The 21,158-nt window shown below is 39.0% G+C and overlaps 1 protein-coding gene across 3 annotated transcripts in view; it reads left to right on the top strand.

The window, feature by feature from the left end:
- The window catches only part of slc8a1b (solute carrier family 8 member 1b), a 134,752-nt gene that overhangs the window by 78,794 nt on the left and 34,800 nt on the right, over positions 1-21,158 (top strand). Inside the window, exon 5 of one of the 3 annotated variants that reach the window (XM_006783563.3) lies at positions 12,224-12,333. In XM_006783563.3, coding sequence (XP_006783626.1) covers positions 12,224-12,333 — 110 coding nt within the window. Of the gene's footprint in view, positions 1-11,795; positions 11,915-12,223; positions 12,334-21,158 lie in introns of all 3 variants that reach the window. The other 2 variants (XM_006783564.3, XM_035904725.2) reach the window with 2 other exon arrangements.

The raw sequence follows: 21,158 nt of genomic DNA, 5'->3' as shown, positions 1-21,158 counted from the left end.
CAATAAAGCTTTCTGAAGTGGACTCAGAAACAGAGAGGTGGTGAAGAGGGGAGGTGAATGGGCCTCTTCACTTCATGCCAGTAAAATTCATTTGAAAATTGGAGTGGAAATGAAAGAGATTTGGAGTCTGCGTGTAAGTGGCAGAAAAAGAGGCAGTTATTGCCAACTTGAATAGTGTGCCACTGCTAAACTTAATAAGACAACAAGAAGAGGTAGGTGAGGAAAAGAAGGAACGGAAGAGGTTTTGCAGATCTGAGAAACGAGGGGAAATGTCAACGGGGGGAAAAAGAAAAGAGTTTTTTTTCTGCCTCAGAAGTTTGTAAAGGAAAATGGCACAGGGCAAGCCGTTAACAGAAAGACAGTGAAGCATACTGTGTGGTTTCCAGCCCTGTGAATAGCGCTGCCATTTGCTTTACCCCTGCTGTCTTTTGTGCGGTCAGCCTCAACATCAGCAACCAGTGCATGCTGTTTCCTGGTAGCAAATTAGACCCAAGCATGTACAATGTTTTACAAAATATCTGCTTCAGACAGGAAATGCTAATCAGTGACATCGCTATCGAAATAATTGTTTTTATAATATTGCCATCACGTCCAAAATCTCTACAGGGTAGTAATAAAAGATTATTAAATCAAGGAGGCTTGTTTCATGTAATCATCTTTCAATCAACACTTAATTTCTAATTAATAGTTTAAAATTCTCTATTAAGGCCCAGGAATTATATACTGGGAAAACCTTATTATTGAATTAAATTCAAGGACAACAAGTTAAATTGTGGTAGGCACATGAAAAATAGGATCAGTTGAAGAAAGAAATATTTTGGTAGTAATAAACTTTGTTAAAAGCATAGTGGATGGAGCTAATTCCACAGACTGTAGATAAAAGATAGGCATAGACACCATACCTGTTTGCAGAGCTGCATTTTGAACCAGAAGTGACCATATTTGAATGAGAAGGTGGAATTATCAGCTTTATTTAGCAGGCTTAAGAATGATGCATTCATAGACTGTATGGCTGCATCGTCACACACACAGATATCGAAGTCTACAAATAAAATATTAGTATTTCAGTGAACAGAACTTGTGAGCAGGCTTCTACTAGTAAATAGTAATTTTAAAATTACTATTAAATAGTAATTTAATCATTCTAAAAGCCATATCATTTTTCAGAAAAACTTAAAGCTTTAATATGTAATTTAAATCGGTTTTATAAAGCTGGACTGAAGCGGGAGATTAGCTCTAGAGACCCAAAACTTTTCCAGGCATGTTTATTTCTGTTCTCAAGTTAAGCATTTTCCCATCGGGATTCACTCTCTTTTGGCATATTCATGTTAGCTTCATTTTTCTGCCCTGGAGGTTGCTGTTTGGGAACGTTTGCTAGACTAGGTTATGTTTATAGTTTCTCTAATATGAAGTAGTGGATCCTGCAGTCTCTATACATGCCAATGTCATTCATCTTGTCAAAGCTTACAGGTTCAAACAGATTGTTTCTTTTTTTAAATCACTGTTTCAGGTCTCAGTGCAGTGGACAGCAGCAAAATGTTGTCAAGCAGCATAACAGAGATCAGTTTAACTTTGAACAGCTTAAATTCACTTTTAGATAAATATGCATCACAGATCAGTAAATATATAGGCTTATACTGCCTGTACACCACTTCATAAAATGAGTTTGATTCTTTTGACATAGTGTGTATTGCAGAAATGTGTTATTTGTACCCCAGGGTTGTCACTGCTCTCTTCTAGTCTGCAGAATATTTGTCTGAACGTCCTTCCATACACACACTAAATACATCCCCTATCTCACTGACTGATCGATTGTGTATCTGAGGATAACGTGAATGGAAACAGAAAGAAAATCAGTAATTCTGTGGTAAACATATTTACCATAGCCACGTGTGTCAAACAGGCACAGTGGTGAAATGGAAGGAAATAAGAGTAAAATGAATACTGAAGAGTAAAATGTTGCTGTTTGAATACACAAGCTCAAGAGAGAGTGAATCATGAAAGGCATAATTGCGAGAGAGCGAGAAAAGGAGGTGTAATCCTCTACCCATGCACCACAGATGGAATTAGCCTTTTATCACTAACAACCTTAAACCATGTTGGACAGCCATTAATATGTAATCACAGAGGAGAATATAAAGCACCTGGTTATACAAGCTATATTCTCCTGTGTGATAAATGTGTTAAAGGGAGAGCATTTAAAGGCAGAGAATGTGTAACACCTGACATCTTCATTGCATATTACATATGCAATGTATAAATGTGAATGTGAAGTGATCTGATTTGTTTTTTTCACTTTTTCCATAAAGATCGGATTGTGATTAGATTCCCTTGTGGCAGCGATGTACATCAATATTAGAAGTCCATATCTTTATGCTGTGAGGGTGTTGTGGTGATGCTTTCTGTCCTTAGAGGGGTTTTTTTATAATGTAAAGGTGTAAAACAAGTGAATAAGATAGCTATAGAACTAGCAGATGTATTGAGTTTAATCAGTCTGAACCACATGAAAATACATAATTTTCCTTGAACTTTCTAAATATTGTAACTATTCTAAAGAGGATCAATTGAAAGCGAGCTTAACCATACCTGTTTTGGAGCCTTCAATTTGTTATTTTTACCTCTTCAGTCTTGTTCTATTGAAACTGGATGTGACGTTGGATCTTATTAGCTAAGCTACTAGCTTAAATTAATCTAAATCCTGGGTTTAAATGCTCCTTTAAAAAATCATTAAATAAAAAATATCCACGGCAAACTTTCAAATATGCTGATCTTGTAGGTAAGAAAGAAACACAGAGGGAGAAGCAGAGGGACCATGAAGTGAAACATGACACCAAAGAAAATGAAACGATCTCTATTCAGTCTTTTCATGAAAACATTCACTTTCCCCAGTGAAATCATCAGCCCAGTGTTTTGACACCTGTGTCTTGTTGTGTGAGGAAATAGATAAGGAATGAGATCCCCCACGACAAGTGCTGCTGTGTCAGTGTAGGTGAAGGTTTTCACATCTGACTTAAAAAAAAATATATATATAAAAAATTTAAAAAAACTAAACTTTGAATGTACTGAAACTCTGCAAGGCTGTGTCACTCTGGGAGATTGGGCGAGAGCAATGAAAAGATAAACTTGTGTTTTCCTGCTGTTTTAAATGAATATGAAGATTTTCAATCGCTAAATATTTTACCTATTCCATCATCTTCAGATTACACCGATGCACCATATCAGTTCCCTTGAACCTTCTTTAATAAAGCCTCCACAGATATAATGCATTGAAGCTAGAATATGATGCAAGAATGTTTCTTAGCCTTTGGCTGGATCATTGCATTTTACACCTTTTAGACCTCCCCTTTTTACATTTTTGCATTGCTTTTTCAAGCTAGCGTACCATTTCAGTTAGCAATATACATCTGCTCAAACTGACATACTGTGTATGTTGCTATAAGTTGTTCATAATAATACAATTATGTTACAAGTTAGACTTGAAGTTAGAACATGAGAGGTTTAAATAATTGTTACAACATTTTAAAAAAGCCTATGATAGATTTGAGGCTCAGAGCACGGGCTTGCTAACTATGGGCTAAACAAATGCTCCTTGTACTGCAGGCAGTCATCAAGGCACAGTTGGTTGAAGGGAGATGTTTTCACTGCCGCAACTGTGGCTTGTGGCTGCAGAGGCTCTTCAGTCCACTTTACTCTGCGTCACTCTCCATCAGTGCTGATCCCAGCATGCAGCTTAAAGCTCATAAAGCCCTGGAAACGATGGAGCACTGCAGCCTGTTTGGCCGCATCAGCTGATTAGCATTCATATCCTCTCCTGCTCTTTTTTTGCTTCCATCTAACTCACTCACATACACACATACACATGCTGTGTGGCTGTCTCTGTATCCTATCTCATTATGTATGGTTTGTTCCTAGATACTTAGCATGATGTATGCCCTATATTTACATTTTACTGTTCTGTGGCCACCCATCTGTCACTCCTTCTCCTATGCTTCACTTTAACTATGTTATCAGTCTAATTGCATTTATAATTTGCAGTTTGTGTGTATGTGCATGTGCATGTGAGTGCGTTTAGTACTTTGCTGAACTCAGCATCTTAAAGTAATCTCGTACTTAATTCTGACTGGAATGGTTAAAGGTAACATTAGTTAGTTTCTCCATATCGTGCCCATTTTCTCACTTTCTTTCACTCTCTCTCTCTCTCTGTCTTCTTCTCCATCTGGTTTTAGAAAAAAAACACCTATTGAAAAGTAAAGAAATAGTTGGATATAGGTGACACACATGCGCACACACCCAGACACCGTTTCATTTCCATCAGTGTAGTGGGCAGTATCTTTAAATGCTCTCATTTCTGGGAAATTCTTACGCTAGAGCTGTCTGTACCCATAACTGTAAGGATTTACATTACGTAAAGGGAAGCACATTTCAACATTGCAAAACGCAAACAGATTTCCATCCCAGTAAGATAAATAAATATACACATATATAAACACACTAGTACGTACATGTTTTTTTAATCAGATGTAAGCTCTTTAAAAACATCTGTGTGTGTGTGTGTGTGTGTGTGTGTGTGTGTGTGTGTGTGTGTGTGTGTGTGTGTGTGTGTGTGTGTGTGTGTGTGTGTGTGTGTGTGTGTATCAGGGAGTCCCGTGGATTTTCCCAGTTCCTTATTTGGCCAGCAAGATATACTGCAGATAGGAATGAAGGGGGAGTGAGATAGCCAAACAGAGTGTGGAGAGAAATAGAGAGAAGACAGGGAAACTCCCGGTGATGATAGAAAGTAGCTTAAATGACACAAGGGGAGGAGGGTCTGACGCAAATACAAACACACACACACACACACACCTACACAGTTCTAGCTGACTCTGGAAGATGTAAAAGTTTTCAAAGGAATGATAATCTTTTTGATAAACTCTTCCTCTAAGCATTTGAGGGATTGGCTATAACCAACAAGCCAGTCATACTCAAGCCAGGATTTTTTTCCTTTGTATGTCACAACTCTCATCTAGAATTACAACCACTTATTTTCAGAAGACCACACTGAGAAACAGGCTAAATGTTTCACGGCAAGTAAGCTTCTCCGAAAATGCAGATAAACAACTTGAATGAAAACTGCAAATAACAAAACGTGCAGATTACATCTGTGACCTGCAGGCTAACAGTATATACATGGCACAACTGTGTAATCAAAAGCATCAGTGAACACGTTAAATGAGAAGCTCTTTTTCTTAGCCAGTAATAAATAACGTTAAAACAAAAACGTCATATAGTCAGATGGGCAGATAGGCAGTCAGATGAACTGGAAACCCTATAGTATACAAGGAACTAATTGCAACCTTATCGCAGGTGTGTTTGTGTAACCTTTTTTGTATCCATTAGCCTCTATGCACTCTGGATTACACGTATTAGTGAGCAGAGTGGGTCTTATTAGAGAAGGCATGGCTGATCGCTGTCAGCTTATTGTTGTAGTTTCCCACAGAGGCCAGCACCATTATCAGCTTTGTCTTATAAAAACACTGCATGCAGACACTACACACCAACACAGACCTCCTTTCTTGTGTAAAGTGGCATCACCAATACTCTTCCTTATAAAAGTACTGCCAAATTCTAATTTATGCAAGTGCAGACATCAATATATAGACTTCTTCTCTGTATGTTACATAATGACTCTTAATGCAAAAGTGAAATTAGCTCAAACTAAAATAAATGCACACACATACATACAAGCTGATACATATCACGTACACTTATACACACACACAAACACACACACTTGCCTCTTTTGTTTAGTCTGTGACCAAAGTCCACCCACCAGCAATCTGTTCCACACAAACAAACCAGTTCACAGTCTCAAAAGCTAGTTCTTTACACACAAGCACATGCACACGCAGACACCACAGTCAACTCCTACTTTTCCAAACTCACTTTTAAACAGTTTGGGCAAAAGATAGGCAGGCAAACCTGCACACGAACAAACACATGTTGGCTGTAAACACTCAGCTATGTCGTTTTCTTTAAAAGCACTTGAAGTGATTAGGGTTTTATTCACAACTTTCGACACAAACAGAGATAAACATGCGGGCTTGTTCCATCATGGTGATGTTATTTGGACTTGGTTGTCCTCTGCCCTCCTTTTTCCAGCTGTCCATTTCACACACACACACACACACACACACACACACACACAAACACACACACACACACACACACGCACCAACAGAGCAGTAGAACTTTCCCCCTCAAACTTAAAATAAAGTGGTGGTTCCTCAAATTTTCCAATCCAAATACGTCGCTAAGGCAGGTTGCTGAGGAGAAGGGAGTAACCCGCGCTAATGCCTGTTGTGCTCTACGACTTCCTGTGTGGATGTATGGGGGATGTTGATGTGTGAGGCTAGGGAAAATGCTATGCTAGTGTCACATACATGCTCTATAATATAAATATATTTTAGACTAAACACACATCTGTAACTGGATAGAAAATCAAAAGACCACTGAGCTGCATAGACTTTAAGACATATTTAATTTGTACCCTCATGGTGATCCAATTAGATGGTGAAAAGTTAAAGCTTAGAGCAATTACTCATATTTGTAAGGCAAAAAAAAGAGATAGATGTCTCCCTTGTTCTGTTTCCGATATGGTAACTAAGTGTCTTCTCTACTATTGTCAAACTGTCCAAACTCAATGAGCACCAGAGACTAGAACCTACAAAATCATTGTGGAAAATGAAACCAAACAGGAGTATCTTGGATCACCACAAAGGAAAAGTGAGGGGGAGATTCTATTTTGGTACATTGAGGTCACCCAGTGCCAAAGGTATGTGTTTGTAGTTTATGTGACTCAGGTCAGTTGTTTTTGAGCAATTCTTTGTCTGTTTAGTTTGTTGTTTTATCTGTTTGGCTATTTCATGATGAGTTCTGATGTTATACCAGCATGGACAGAAATCCTATGTACGAAAGGCTATGAGGTGAAACGTGGAAGGAATAAAGAGGGAAAAGGAGGAGTGGTGGAGTGTTGGAGAAGCAGTGGGGTAGAGATCACAGCTGCTCAGATGTTCCCTTAGTTTATCATACGCTTTAGCAAAGTCAGATGGAGGACGTCTCTGTGGAAATACACACATTGTATTCCCTGGAGTAATGTGTGTGCCTGAGCTTATCTGCATGTGTGTGTGAATTTTTGTATTCCTGCAGCTGAAATTTAGTGTGCTCATGCATGGGCGTGAAAGTGTGCTAGTGTGATACATTTGTGAATGCTGCCATGCAAGTGTGATACCACCTCTGTCTGAGTGAGTGTGTGCTGTGCTTTCCCTATACCTGTGGGGACTAATATGACTTTGGAAAGGGGAGTGGAGTCTTCTTTTTGACACTTGGCTAATGTTAGTGTTTGGTTAGGTGAAGCTAAAAGACTATAGAGTGCACGACTTCAATGAGTTTGCACATGTTTATATGAAAACCATAAACTGTACATTTGATATGTGACTGTCACACACCTTTGTTCACATCAGCTTTATTTTATATTATATTATAAAGGAAGAGGCAAAGAGGCACTAGTTACTACAAACAGTGTAGGCTATCAAAGTCCCTCTCACACATGTGCACACAAATCAGTGTAGTGCGGGAGCCCGTCCTCATCCTCAGGGTGTCAAATACTACAGTTTTGTAAAACCTGCTGGTGTCTCAGAGATTCACACAAGGTTGGTACTTGTCATATATATTGAATGCACCCTTTAGCTACAATCTTTCAAAATGCAGGGTCGATTTTGAACGGGCCTTAAACCAAACCATGTTCCCAAACCTAACCAAGTAAGATTTGGTATCTAAACTTGACCAGACAGCAAAGGAAAACAGAGTGCAAAACGCTAAGTGGGTCACTTAGTAGCTTGGTAGCCTGGTCGTGACTTTAGCCGCTGTTACACATTCTGCCCTCTGTGTCCTTATGAGGGCTTCTCTACTTTTACAAACTTCCAGCTCCCGGTGTCTAATATTACCAGCCCCACTGACAAAACTGCAGTTTTTTTTAAACAGCCTGGGAATGACAAAATGTTGAGTGTATGTTAAGTATGTGGCCTTTTTCTAAAATGCACTCACTTGTCATGACAAACTCAAAGACACACACACGCGCACACATGCATGCACACACACACACATTATTGGTCTGGAAGCAATCTTCTCCACCCCTGTTGGTTACCCAAACATGTTGTCACCATGGCAACCAAACAGCGTGCTGTATAGCCAGGATGATTGGATAGGAGATGAAGGTGCTGATGATAAATCCACTGCATCATTAATCAATTATATCTGCGCTGATGCACTGTCTGGATATGCTTGTTTGTCATGAGTATGTAAAGACATACATAGTGTGTGCGTGTGTGCGTGTGCGTGTGTGTGTGTGTTTTTCCAGTAAGCTGGTCATCTGTTTGCCAGTTTCAACAGAAAAGTCGTCATTCTCAAAGTTTGCAGAAGAAAAGCCTGAATCCAAAATTTTTCATTTCAGTCTTTAGTATATATTCATATGTTCACGCGAGCTGTCACTAATAGAATGTTTTACAAAGGCACTGACAGATGAGGGTAATAATACAAAACATTTGGCCCGTGCCTGATGCTTTTGTTTTTAGGGGAAAATGGAGCCCAGATCCCTATTCACATGAGACCGCTGTTGTTCTGGGTCCCTCTGTGATTTGTGTTAATTTCAGAGTTCTGTGCTCTCAATCCTGTGCAAATCTGCCAATATTAAAAAAAAGGAAAAACATGCTTAAAATATGGGTCACACAAAATTGTTAATTGCTTTCAAAAGGAATTAAAATTACAAAAACTGTTATTGGCTCTCAAAGTTGGTTACTCTTGAGGAAAACCCTACAATAGTGTCAGTCCAGATGGTGTATTTGAAAATTCATAGGAAACAGAATTTATTCACAAGGGGAAAGTAAACATAACCTGTCTCCACTCTATCATTTGGGAGTGGCAAGTGTCTTGTTCAATGGTTCCACCTTGAGGCAGCTGTTCCAGCTGTTGTGCAAATGTTAGCTGGCAGCCTGTGGATGAGATCTTCTCCATCCCAGAGGGTGGAGACTGCTCTCCATCTGCAGTTATAGGACAGTGATAAATGGACTAATCCCTCTAGTGCAATAAGTTAACCTCTGACATTTGAATGTGTGTGTGTTGGTGTTCTCAATAATGATTTTCACTGCGTTTGTATATGTAATACAATGATTAACCCCTGGCCTTCCTGTGTATAATTAAATTATTATCAGAGCTGCTGTGTGTATTCAGTCACAAAAGAGGTGTGCTGTGGATGCTAAGGCTGTCAGTCCTGAAAACTGTAAGCTAGATAAGTGTGGGGCATTTGTAATTACCAGGTCGTTATCATTTTATCCTGCTATATATTTCTGATCAACTAAATTTAAGAAGTAAATATGAACCTGTTTAGTTTAGTCTTTGGGTCCTTTTTATGTTGAGTTTGAATCTTTTCCCTGTGTTTTGTATGGGATCTCTCTGGCTACTCCAGGCTACCTAACTCCAGCAGCATTCATGTTAGGTTAACTGGAGAGTCTAAAATGGTGTTAGTTGTGAATGTGCAAGTATCAATGGTTGTCAGTCTCTGTGTGTCAACCATGCAATAGATGGCGACCAGTATGTACCCTGTCTCATGTCCAGTAACACCTGGGATGGGCTTCAGCTCCTCTATCACCCTGAATTGGATAAGTAGAATGAAATGGATGGATAATGATATAATCATATAATAATCATTATGCAAAATGAATACTTTCACTTACACCTCAATCACAAGTCTTTATTACAAAGTAACAAATTCCTCCGCTAACTTACACTTAATTACTGTGTTATTACATTGTAATCTAACTGCATAAATTCCCCAGCATTACCTGAATTCAATTTCTTGCCTTTCCAAGTACAATGACATGACTCTTCATTACAGCAAGAACACATACTGTATTGTACTGTAGAAATACAGTGTAGTACTGCTATTATTTTTTTTCTCTCTCAAAGGCATCATTATTTATTTTAGTCTACTGTAAATAGAATAACAGTGCAATGCAAAATTTTATAAAATACTAATTCTGTTGTATGGTATTACTCCTTAAGCCCTTTTCTGAATATTTCTTGTTCTGATGTTAGAGACTGACACATGTTTCTATTTGAAAGATGTTATATGCACTGTCATACACCTTTTACTTTTCACATGGCTGCTCAGTGGTGAGAGAGGGAGGGATTCAAATTCTGCTAACACGGTGTTCGCTGCCGATTCCACATTGGTTGCAGGTCTGCGATGAGAGATAACGCTTATATAAGCTTGTGTGTTCATGTTCCCATTTCTCATGCTATAGGGCAGATTTTGAGCTGTCTTTGTTATTGCCTGTAGTGGATTTGGATTAGAATATGGGTTTTGTTCCAGACTGGAAACACAAGATAAACACACTCATAAGCATATGTCCAGAGGCACTCAGTCACACAGCACACAAATGCTACATTCACCGCACCCCACTCTGTAGCACTGTGACCTGGAATATTAGCTGCCATGCCAAATGCGATCAAGGCCAACTCCCACAATAAATACACAGATACAGACACTCTCTCTCCAGAATTGCTGGTATACTTTATTGGTGGAAATCTATTTTCAAAGAAAGAAATCCCTGCCTTGTCTTTGTTCTTTGACAAAACACTGTTACAATTTGCCGGAAGAATGGTCAATGTGTTGTTTGTAATTTAGATGGAGACCAACAGTGGAATAAAACTCTCAGTGCTGGTTTATGTGTTAAATCTCAGCCAGTTGCAGAACTTTGAGACTTTGAGAAAGAAAGATGGTTATTTTGCTCGTGCTATTTTAGTCAAGGCGTGTCAGCATGTTTGTTGTTCACACTGTACTAATTTCTAGCCAGTTTCTCTTGTGTTAAATTGCAAGGCACAGCTAATCTTGACCTCATCTTGTTGAAAGCATTAATTGAAGGTAATGAATAATGCTGCAGAGATCTTTCTGTTCTAATGCCTTAGATATGTCTAATTAAAAAATGTGCTGAATTTCTACACTTTAAATAGAGCTAGAACCACAAATGCTTGCTTATAGCATATGCCTGTAGCATTCTTAATTTTATGTAGGCTGGATATCCCAGCATTCAGATACAACACATTTTCATGGAAATTGAATTGTTAAGTTTGCTTGAGTTTCCCACAGTCATCAAGGTTTAAAGGGAATACTTGTTTAATGTAAATTGGCATGAGGTGGAAATAAAAAGTGCATTGTCAACATAGCATCCCAAAAGTTGACTGATTGCATTTGACGAATTCATCATCATGTCTCACGACTGCTCACTCACCAAACTGACTAGCAGAGTTGATAAACTCTCCAGCCGCTGCCACAGTTCGTTTAGCCGGTAACATTCAAGATTGTTTTTTCTATACTGAAGATGCGTGATATCATGGTGGATTGAAAGATTTAACTGAGCTTTGATCAGGCTGGCAGAGTAAAGAGTATATCAGTTTGATCATTCCAGACGGATGTGAGCTGCTCCAATAACATAATAATAAAGATTAGTCTGACATCCAGAGGAAATATGCAAACTTTCCATAGTTTTAAAAGCAAAAGAACAACCTTCAGATCCGTCCATGTGAAAATATTATGTAACCTGATAACTGGACGTGTATCTGTGGGAAAGTCGAGTACTGCTCTTTTCTGTTTCCTCTTGGTTTTCCAGTTTCCAGCCTGTCCTTTCCTCACTTTTCTGCCTTCTCTTCTTCTCTCCTCCTTTTTTCCCCTCCCCCTCCCTCCTCCCCCTCCTTCTCTTCAGCAAAACCATCAAGGTGAAAATAATTGACGACGAGGAGTATGAGAAGAACAAAACATTCTACATAGAGATTGGGGAGCCTCGCCTGCTGGAGAGCAATGACACCAAAGGTCAGGAAGAGGGTGAGCCTCGTGATCCTGCGAATAGTGAAACCTTGACCCCAGAGTGTCCGTCGCACTGCAGAGGCCGCATGTTCTTAACACATGGAGGCACACAGGAGGGGATTTATTGTTCTCCTGCTGTTGTGTCCTAAATATGACAGCGAACATGCGGCAGACTGTACGTCATCTCATCAACCACATCCACTACACCTTTGTCTGTGTGCATGTCTGTGTGTGCCTTTTGTGTATATACCTTGCCATGATGTTTGTTTATCATGCATGCATTTACCACCTCCCTCTATGTATGTGTACGTGTGTTGTCCCATACAGGAAGACCATAACCGTTAGGATCTTAGACCGGGAGGAGTACAATAAGCTATCCTCCTTCTACATTCTGCTTGAACCCCCCCAGTGGAGACGAAACAGGAAGGAACAGACAGGTGTGACGACTAATGAGCACTGAGAATGCACTTTCATGAATCCTGATTCAACAGACCATCACCAGAAATAAGTTCCTCATTCATTCTTATAACGCAGTTCTCCTTTGTTACTGTAGTTGCTGAGTGGGCTGTTAATGTTAACTGTTATCTCTGCGCAAAGAATAACTATAGTAATTCCGTGCAATATACTCAATCTGAGCAAGTTTTCAAATGTTCACAACGTATAATTGACAAAAATTAAAGCTCATTTTTACGCTGTTCTATTACAGTGCTATGTATTGGGAAATGATGGAGTTACTTCCAACTAGAAAAATATAAAGCAGTTGTGGGTGGTGGTGAAAAAGCTCCAGAAACACTAAGTAAAAAATATGATTTCTGGAGGGAGCATTTGGCTGTCTCTGTTCAGTTTATTTGGCAGTGTTCTTGAAATGTTTATTTATTTATTTTAGGATTTCTGATTAGCTTTTTTCCAACCACCAACCCAAAGCCTAAATATTTAAAATTTACTTTTAAATATGACAAAGAAAAGCGGTAAATTTTAGCATCTGAAACGTTTGTGCCACAGGAAACAGTTGTTTGATAATTAAAGTAGCTGTTTAAATTTTGACATAACTTATAATTAAGGTGACTAATCACTGCAGGGCATGGTCTAATATATCTCATATATAAAGAACATACATTAATTAAAAAATAATATATTTTCCATATAAACAAAATCTCAAACAATATCCAGGGAAAATATAGATTTTATCATCAGGTTATCAGTGCACGAGAGAAGCGTTGTTCTTGTCACTGTAAGCAATACAGCATGATTTTCCTCAGCTTTGTAACTGGATGAGCCTTTGCATCTGTGCACATTGCCAGCATAGCTGATTACACAAATCTCCAAACATGGAAGCAAAGAAAAGAGACTACAGAGTCAGCGAGCCAGCTTTGTTTCAGTCTTTTTTATCATATTTATTTTATGTAAACCCTGATAAGATATTTGAGACAAGAGCACTTTGCAGTTAGAAGGAAGAACCGGCACTTTACATCTGGCAACACTATAAAACATAAAATCAAAGCCTCAGTTGCACTTATAGCATATTTCTGAAGTGACACAGAGCAGCACCCTTGTGTTTGCTCTTGATTTAGCAGGTCTGTTGATTTGGGATTCAGCCTGAGCACACACAGATCAGTTGTGTTGCTCCCTTCTGGACTTCTCTGTTTTTCCTCCTTTATTTTTTTCATTCTTAGTCTTTTTGCTCCTGAGCAAACTGAGCGGGAATCACACCTGTCCTCTCCTTTCTTCTCCTTTTCTTTTTCTCTTATCTACTTTGTTCCCCCCATCATTTAGCCAAGAGCTTTCTGAGATATGTTTTCTGTTGGCGTTTGAAAATGTTCTCGTACAACTGGATTATGGATCACCGGGTTAAAAAAAACATATAGAAGCAGTACCTAACAGACTGTTAACTGTGGGGTTAACAATTACATAAATACACATAACTGACGCAGGACGTCTCTGATTATAATGGGCATGCTAGTAGATGGAAGAGCAAAACTATTGGCCCATATCTATGGGAATCATAATGACTGATAATAGCCATTCACTGTGCTGATAACATATTAATGGGTGGAAAAACCCACAGTGACACAGGGCTGTTCTTCTTTTGCTCATGACATGTTGACATTCCACAGAGCCACTTTTTATGAAGAACTTTGTAGCTTTTCTACATTCTAGAAAATTAAATATTCCACAGACAGAAGCTGCTTCCTAAAGTTTAATTTAGTCCTATTTGAGTCATATCAAGCCTTTACTCTTCCAGGAGGAGGAATGCTTCAATGTTTCACACATCATTGTTAAGCAATCTGGTGCAGTTAAACCAGTGATCAAAATGTTTTGTAATCTAGTAGATTAGTCAATTGAAATTTTACAAGCTCCCAAATATATTTTCTATAATAATATATATTTCCTGTTAATAACACTGAAATGTTGATTCTAAGTTGTTCTATGATGTTGATTTAATAATTGAATCGAGTAGTATTTCTGTTTCAATGCTTCCACCATGTAGTCAGGCTTTAGATGTGCATGTTAGTGTTTGTCTGCATCTCTGTGTTTGCCCTTAATCACTTGCTGAATCTATCTCCAGTGTGTTTATCCATTATCTCATATGAGATGCTCATCCCCCTTGTTTTTTATTACAAAGTAATTTATTGTAAAGTTGTTTCGGGGTTTTTTTAAGTGAGAAACATTCCATTTTATATATATTGTTATTTTGACACACACTACAGAGATTGATAAATCACATACTGTTAAGGAGTTTGAGATATATCCTCAGTTTTCTGTTTACATGTTGTCTAGAATGAGTTTTACGACCTTAAATGTACTTTAGCTCTTTTGGGTACACTCATTAAAAGTAGTTCTTTCTCTCTCTGTTTTACACACTCACACAGAGCAGCCATATCAGTGTGCTAATGGCAGCATGTGTTTACCAGGCATCAGCAGTGTTTATAGTGATGAGGGGATCAAAGACAAGGGCTGGATATCACATTATCACAGTCAGAAGATCAACCACACCTCCGGGATACACAGGAACGCGTAAACACACACTGTCTGTGTGTTTTATGATCTGATGTGCTGGTTGTCTGTACTAAATGAGCCCTGCACATCTCTTAATGGCATTAACCCCTTTTTCATGTTTTTGTCCATCCTGTTGTTTATCTGTGCATGTTCTGTATGCATATAGCCACGTACACATATCACTGTGTGCTTGCATTAGCAACATTATTGTTTTTGTCTTGGTCATAGAACATTTGACCAATTTTCTATCCTCCCGAAGGTATTTCAAGGTTTTGTGTGTTTTATGGAGAAGGCATTGGACTGTGTCCTGCAGGGGATCCAGTAGGGGGTACTTTGGGAGCGCAGCTATCTGGCCTCTTGTTAGAGCCATTCAGCCACAGCTACCCTTTTTCACCAATGTCAGTCATAATTTTTACGGATATAATTTCTAGGAATAGCCAAGTGGCAGATGGTTTCCACTTGTTCTGGTCTCTGCTTTTTGTAGACGATGTGGTTCTGATTTTTCATCAGGTGGTTGCCTCCAACTGGCACTGGAGAAGTGGTTTGGAGTCAAGTGTCAAGTGGTGGGAATAAAAACTAGCACCTCCAAGTATGAGCCCATAGTTCTCAGCTATGTTTCTTGTCAGGGCCTAGCTGCTACCCCAAGTGGAGGAATTTAAGTATATCTTGGGATCTTGTTGGACAATGAGTGAGTGGTGGGAGATTGACAGACTCCTAGAAGCCTCTTAAGTGACGTTTTTTGAGAATGCCACAATAGGAGGAAGGCTCAGGGCATACCTCAAAGAGACAGGTTATATCCCTCGACTCGCTTGGTCTGCAATTGCAATGCCTCTGTGTTCAAGCAAGTGAGTTTGAAGCAATGGCTGGGGAGAGGGAGGTCTGGGTGTCTCTGCTTAGACTGCTGTTTAGCAATAAACAAATATACTAAATATTTTTATCTTTTGTCTTCAAAAAGCAATATTTGATGAGATTAGACAGAAAAAAATATCTCTAGAAATACGTCTTTAAAATTAGAATTCTTATGTTGCAGGGTTACATAAAATCTATGAAAAAACAAAAAGTGGACCTGATTTACTCGCTATGTTTTTGCAGCTATATTCCACTTCTAGGCTTCTTCTTCCTTCTGCTACATTTGGATTGACAGCCTGACCCTCAGGGACAAATTAAGAGCACGGTGCACAACCCTGTGAATGTCAAAAGAAACAAGCATTCAAATGCTTGCACTTCTGAAATCATTTCTTCAGGCATGGAAACTGCAGGCATTTCTGCTGAAGAGTGGTGAGACACAGCTTTCATCAGCAGTGATAATTGACTTTTATCAGTTCTACACAGATGCTGATGTTTATTCTTTGTCCATCAGAGCCTTTAGTTTTCAGGCCCCTCTTTTATGGAAACATGACTTACAAGAGTCCAGCCTAGATGTAATAAATGCATGAACTAGTTTTTCAGCATCACTCTGAGACTGGATATTTCTAATTTTAGAGATATTGCACAAATGGAAGAAAGCAGTCCTACATATTTGTTTAATATGTGCATTAAATGACATATCCTGGTCAAAAATGACTCCAAGCTTCCTTACAGTGTTACTGGAGGCCAAGCTAATGCTATCCAGAGTAAGGTTAGATCTGGTTAGATACCATATTTCTAAGATTTTCTTGGCCAGTACAATAACCTCAGTTTTATCTGAATTTAGAAGCAGAAGAAAATTAGATGCCATCCAGGTCTTTATGTCTTTAAAACATTCCTGCAGTTTAACTAATTGTTGTGTGTTATCTGGCTTAATGGACAGATAAAGTTGTGTGTCATCTGCATAGCAGTGAAAATGTATGCTATGCCTTACATGTTACTGCCCAAGGGAAGCATTTATAATGTAAATAGAATTGGTCCTAGCACTGAACCCTGTGGAACTGCATAATTAACTCTCCATTTATGTGAACAAATTGGAGTTGATTAGATAGATATGATACAAACCACTGCAGCCTAGTACCTGTAATACCTGCAGCATGCGCTAATCGTTCTAATAGAACATTATGGCCAACAGTATCGAACGCTGCACTGAGGTCTAGCAGGACAAGCACAGAGATGAGTCCACTGTCAGAAGCCATAAGAAGATCATTTGTAACCTTCACTAAAGCTGTTTCTGTACTGTTAGCTGTTTGACAACTACTCTTTCAAGATTTTGAACATTTAAAAATGTTCTGTATTTGGTCAAAACAGCATTGCACTGTTCAAAGACATAGGACCACTTACGCATTACCTCTACAGGGTTGTTCTGCTCTGGAAACCCATGCCGCGAAGCTCCCGGCACACATTTTTTGCGCTGATGTTAATGGCAGAGGTTGGTTTTGCTGGTTATTGAGTTGCCAGGGCATTTGTGACTATTATGATTATTATGCTCCATGCACCTCAGCAGTCACCACCTTTTAAGTGGTGTGTAATTTCATAGCTGAGCTACTGGGATTTTTACACCTCATATATAAAAGGCATGACTCCACTGGACAGGCAGGCAGGCAAAATTCTAAAATCTCCCAAAAATGTTAGTGTGGTGGTGGGATGTGGTGTGTGGCTCAACTGCACGAGAGGGATGCAGTAGCGGGTTCAGGGACAGTACCAGGGAAAATTGGCTGGCACAGCTGCCATCAGCTAATCACAATTCTCCGATTTATTTTATGAGGATGCTAGAGGACGAGTTTCAAATTCAGTGTATGTGTTAGGCACAGGATGTAGAAATAAATGTCTGAAATAAAGTCTGGGTTTAGACTTTTATTCAGCCTGAATGACTGAGGGCTGTAGCTTAGGTGGTAGAGCTGGGCATCTGCTATTCAGAGGGTTGGTGGTCCAATTCCCTCCAGTCTGGATGCCAAATATCTTTGAATGAGGCAAGTAAAGGCAAATTAAAGTGCATTGACTGCTCAGATAGACTAGAAAAGTGCTATATAAGAACCAGTCCATTTACCATTTAACAGAGTGTTGAGTCTCAGGCAAGCTTGAATAATGGTTACCTTGACCAAGGTCAGATTCTGATTTTCTGAAACTCTTGTGAACATGATAACTAAGGATGAACTAGGATTTTCAAATTAAAAATCTAAAAATTAAAAGTCTGAGTCTGAGTCTGGTTCTGCCGGAGGTTTCTTCCTGTTAAAAGGGAGTTTTTCCTTCCCACTGTCACCAAAGTGCTTGCTCATAGGGGGTCATATCATTGTTGGATTTTTCTCTTTATATGTATTATTTTGGGGTCTATCTTAAAATATAAAGCACATTGAGGTGACTTTTGTTGTTATTTGGCACTGTATAAATAAAATGGAATTGAATTGAATTAGGAAAGTCAAAATCTCAGAAGTCTGAGGACCTTTTCTCAGAAAATATTGTGGATGAATGTGGTAACTCAAGAAGGAAGTCACCACATTTTTTCAAGTTTATACCATAGGTGCTCAGGAGGCTGAGGGGTAGCACTGGCAGCTTTTTATAACAAACACAGTTGAATATGTGAAAACATGGGACTATGTTGTTTTGTATTCTTAATTTCCAATTAGTGTTTACTGAGGTTTCAATTTCAGTAAACTATTATTATTATTGTAAACTCAGTAAATTAGTACTGCAGAGAGACTGTGGAATGTAGAATTGGTTTTCTCAGAGCGTTTTGGCACAATCCAACACATTTTAAATTGGCTTTTAAGTGTCCTACCCCTGAGACAGCTGCTGAGCACAGTCCAAAAGAGGCACATTCACTCTCCAGTGTTGATTAATTTGCGAATTGTGCCGTCAGATTTGAATCCAAGAAAACAGCTCTGACATACAAGGTTTTATGACTGGGAGAATATAGTCAGCTTTTCTTCCAGCAAGATCCCGTTTCATCTTTTGTTCTTTTATTCTGACCCAAAGATAAAAGGCTGATATTCTTGTCTTTTGATGCGGCTGTTTCATTTACCTGTGTTTTGCTTAAAGGAAATTAGGTTCACAGAATTCATATAGTGTCGAAACAGGCAACTGATTTGACATCTGTTGCACTGATATAAGGAGCTACATATTATGCAAAGAGAACAGAGGGGAACCGTGTAGTTCAGTAATTTCCTGTAGTCACTTGACTTTACTGGAAATAGTAGAGATATTGATAACAAGGCTTTTTTAAGACAGTAAGCAGAAGCACAGAATGCTGCAGTGTCTTTACTCATACCTGGTTTGTTTGTTAAGTTTTCTATTGTGATCAATTCAGTAGTGATAAGGAGGATGAAATGAGAGAGACATCACTGTATGAACCTGGTCTTTATTTTCTTTACTGCAGGGTAGAGAACGTGACGCACAAGATTTAGTTAGCCTAAGTCTGTGCATATCCAGATACTTTATGACTGATTATGCACAGATGCCCTAAAGAGCAATGTTTAGCCAATAACAATAGTATCACCCCACCTCAGATTTCAGCTTAAACCTCATCCGTTTACCACAACTGTAGCTTGGCTGCAGTATTTTGAAGGCATCTTAAGTTAATGTGTCATTGCTTCAACATTCAGCTGCCTTAAATTTCACTTATTTTTCAACCCGAGTCTGCTTTTACTTAATAGAACCGTAGCACATTGACAAAAGATGCCTTTCAATGTGTTTTTGTCAATTATTTTATCCTCTTCTTGTACTAGTTTCCTCCATCTCCCTTTCAACAACTTTTGGAGAGAAGGTATGAGTACTTGTTCAGCTCTTGCTTGTTTGTGCAGGTGCAACTGGATATTTATTGTTTGCATGTGTAGGCAGATGTCAAATTGGGTGACAGTATTGTTGCAGATGTGAAGTGTTGGTTTCTCTCTTTAAATAAAATAAATGGATCTTGGACTCCCACAGAAGATGTTTTGAGTGATCACATGTTTTATGCACATAGTTTTTTTTTCTGAGGGTAAACTCAATTGAATTTACATGGAATTTTTTGAAGTTTCTGGATGACTCTCAGATACAGCATCATTCAAATTTTGTCCCGAGGAACCTCAAGCAGTAGATAGTTCACCACAACCCATGAAGCTAAATATTTCACATTGGGGAAAAAAGTGCGGCATGAGGAAGGAATATTGCTGAGAGGAAAAAGGCTGAAAACAAACATGCCCTGCAGAAAGTAATAATGACCCCATGTCCTAAAACATGCAAGCATGTGTACAGTATAAAACATGCACAGACAGATACAATTTATACTAATGCAAAGGTAAACATATGTGCATTGTAGTGTGCCCACACATGCATAGAGATACATTATGTGCATGAATATATGTGACAGATTTTGTCTGACAGCAATGTCATCCCCTCTCATACTCCTTTTCCTTATGTCCTTTTTCAGCCCCCGTCTGTGTGCATCAGTATTTTTGAGTGTTTAGTTATACAATAGTGCACATCGTTAATTCCAGCATTGATTAAGATGGTACATATGTCAAAACAGCACCAACTAATTGGACACATGATACTCTTCATCATGCCAGTCAGTATGTTTATGTACATGTTTCTTATCTATCTCTCCATATTCTGTTTGTTTATTAGTATGTACACAGTGTTGGGGAGTAACGGAATACATGTACCGCCGTTACGTATTTAAAATACAAAATATGAGTAACTGTATTCCGTTACAGTTACCGTTTAAAAAGGTGGTATTTAGAATACAGTTACTTTGTTGAAATAAATGGATTACACGGCGGTACTTCCCTGTTTCATATTGTGGCGGGTCAGGACTGTTTGGGTTTTGTTTGACAGCTACGTTCTGTTGTTCCAGGTGGCAGCGTTACGGTTGCCATGGTTACAGGGTGACGCTCTCTCTCTCTGCGTGTTTCCTGGGTGAGAGAGGCCTTTTTGTTGTTGTTGTGCTAAGCTAATAGGCAGAATGCTACCGGTATAGCTCTAAAGAATATAGCATCATAGGCAGTGTAGTCCGTGCTGCAGGGAGAATGGACTGCCATAAACGTTATGTGTCTGTGAGCGAAGGAGGGAGAAAAAGGAAAAGTACCAGCTGTCATCGAGCAAAAACAGGAGCTGGAAGCATGTAAATATAATAATAACCACTGCAGCCAAGAAGAGAGCCTGACGAGCCCAGTTGTAAGTAAGCTATTAAGACTCGACTGTACACCGTGTTCGTGTTTTCCTCCAAAAACAATAAGTTCCGATGGAGCAGCCTTTCAACGCCTCTCTCTGTCTCTTGCTAGCAAAGTTGACCCAGACAACAAAGTAAAGCTAGTTTTCGACACAGAACCCGACATATTAGCCAGAGGTCCCTTTACTACTGTTCGGAGCCGCGGACCTT

Source organism: Neolamprologus brichardi, chromosome 13, assembly GCF_056152115.1.
Source record: "Neolamprologus brichardi isolate AB-2024 chromosome 13, ASM5615211v1, whole genome shotgun sequence".
Taxonomy (NCBI): Eukaryota; Metazoa; Chordata; class Actinopteri; order Cichliformes; family Cichlidae; genus Neolamprologus; species Neolamprologus brichardi.
Note: the sequence above shows the minus strand (reverse complement) of the source record. Positions and strands in the feature narration are given on the sequence as shown.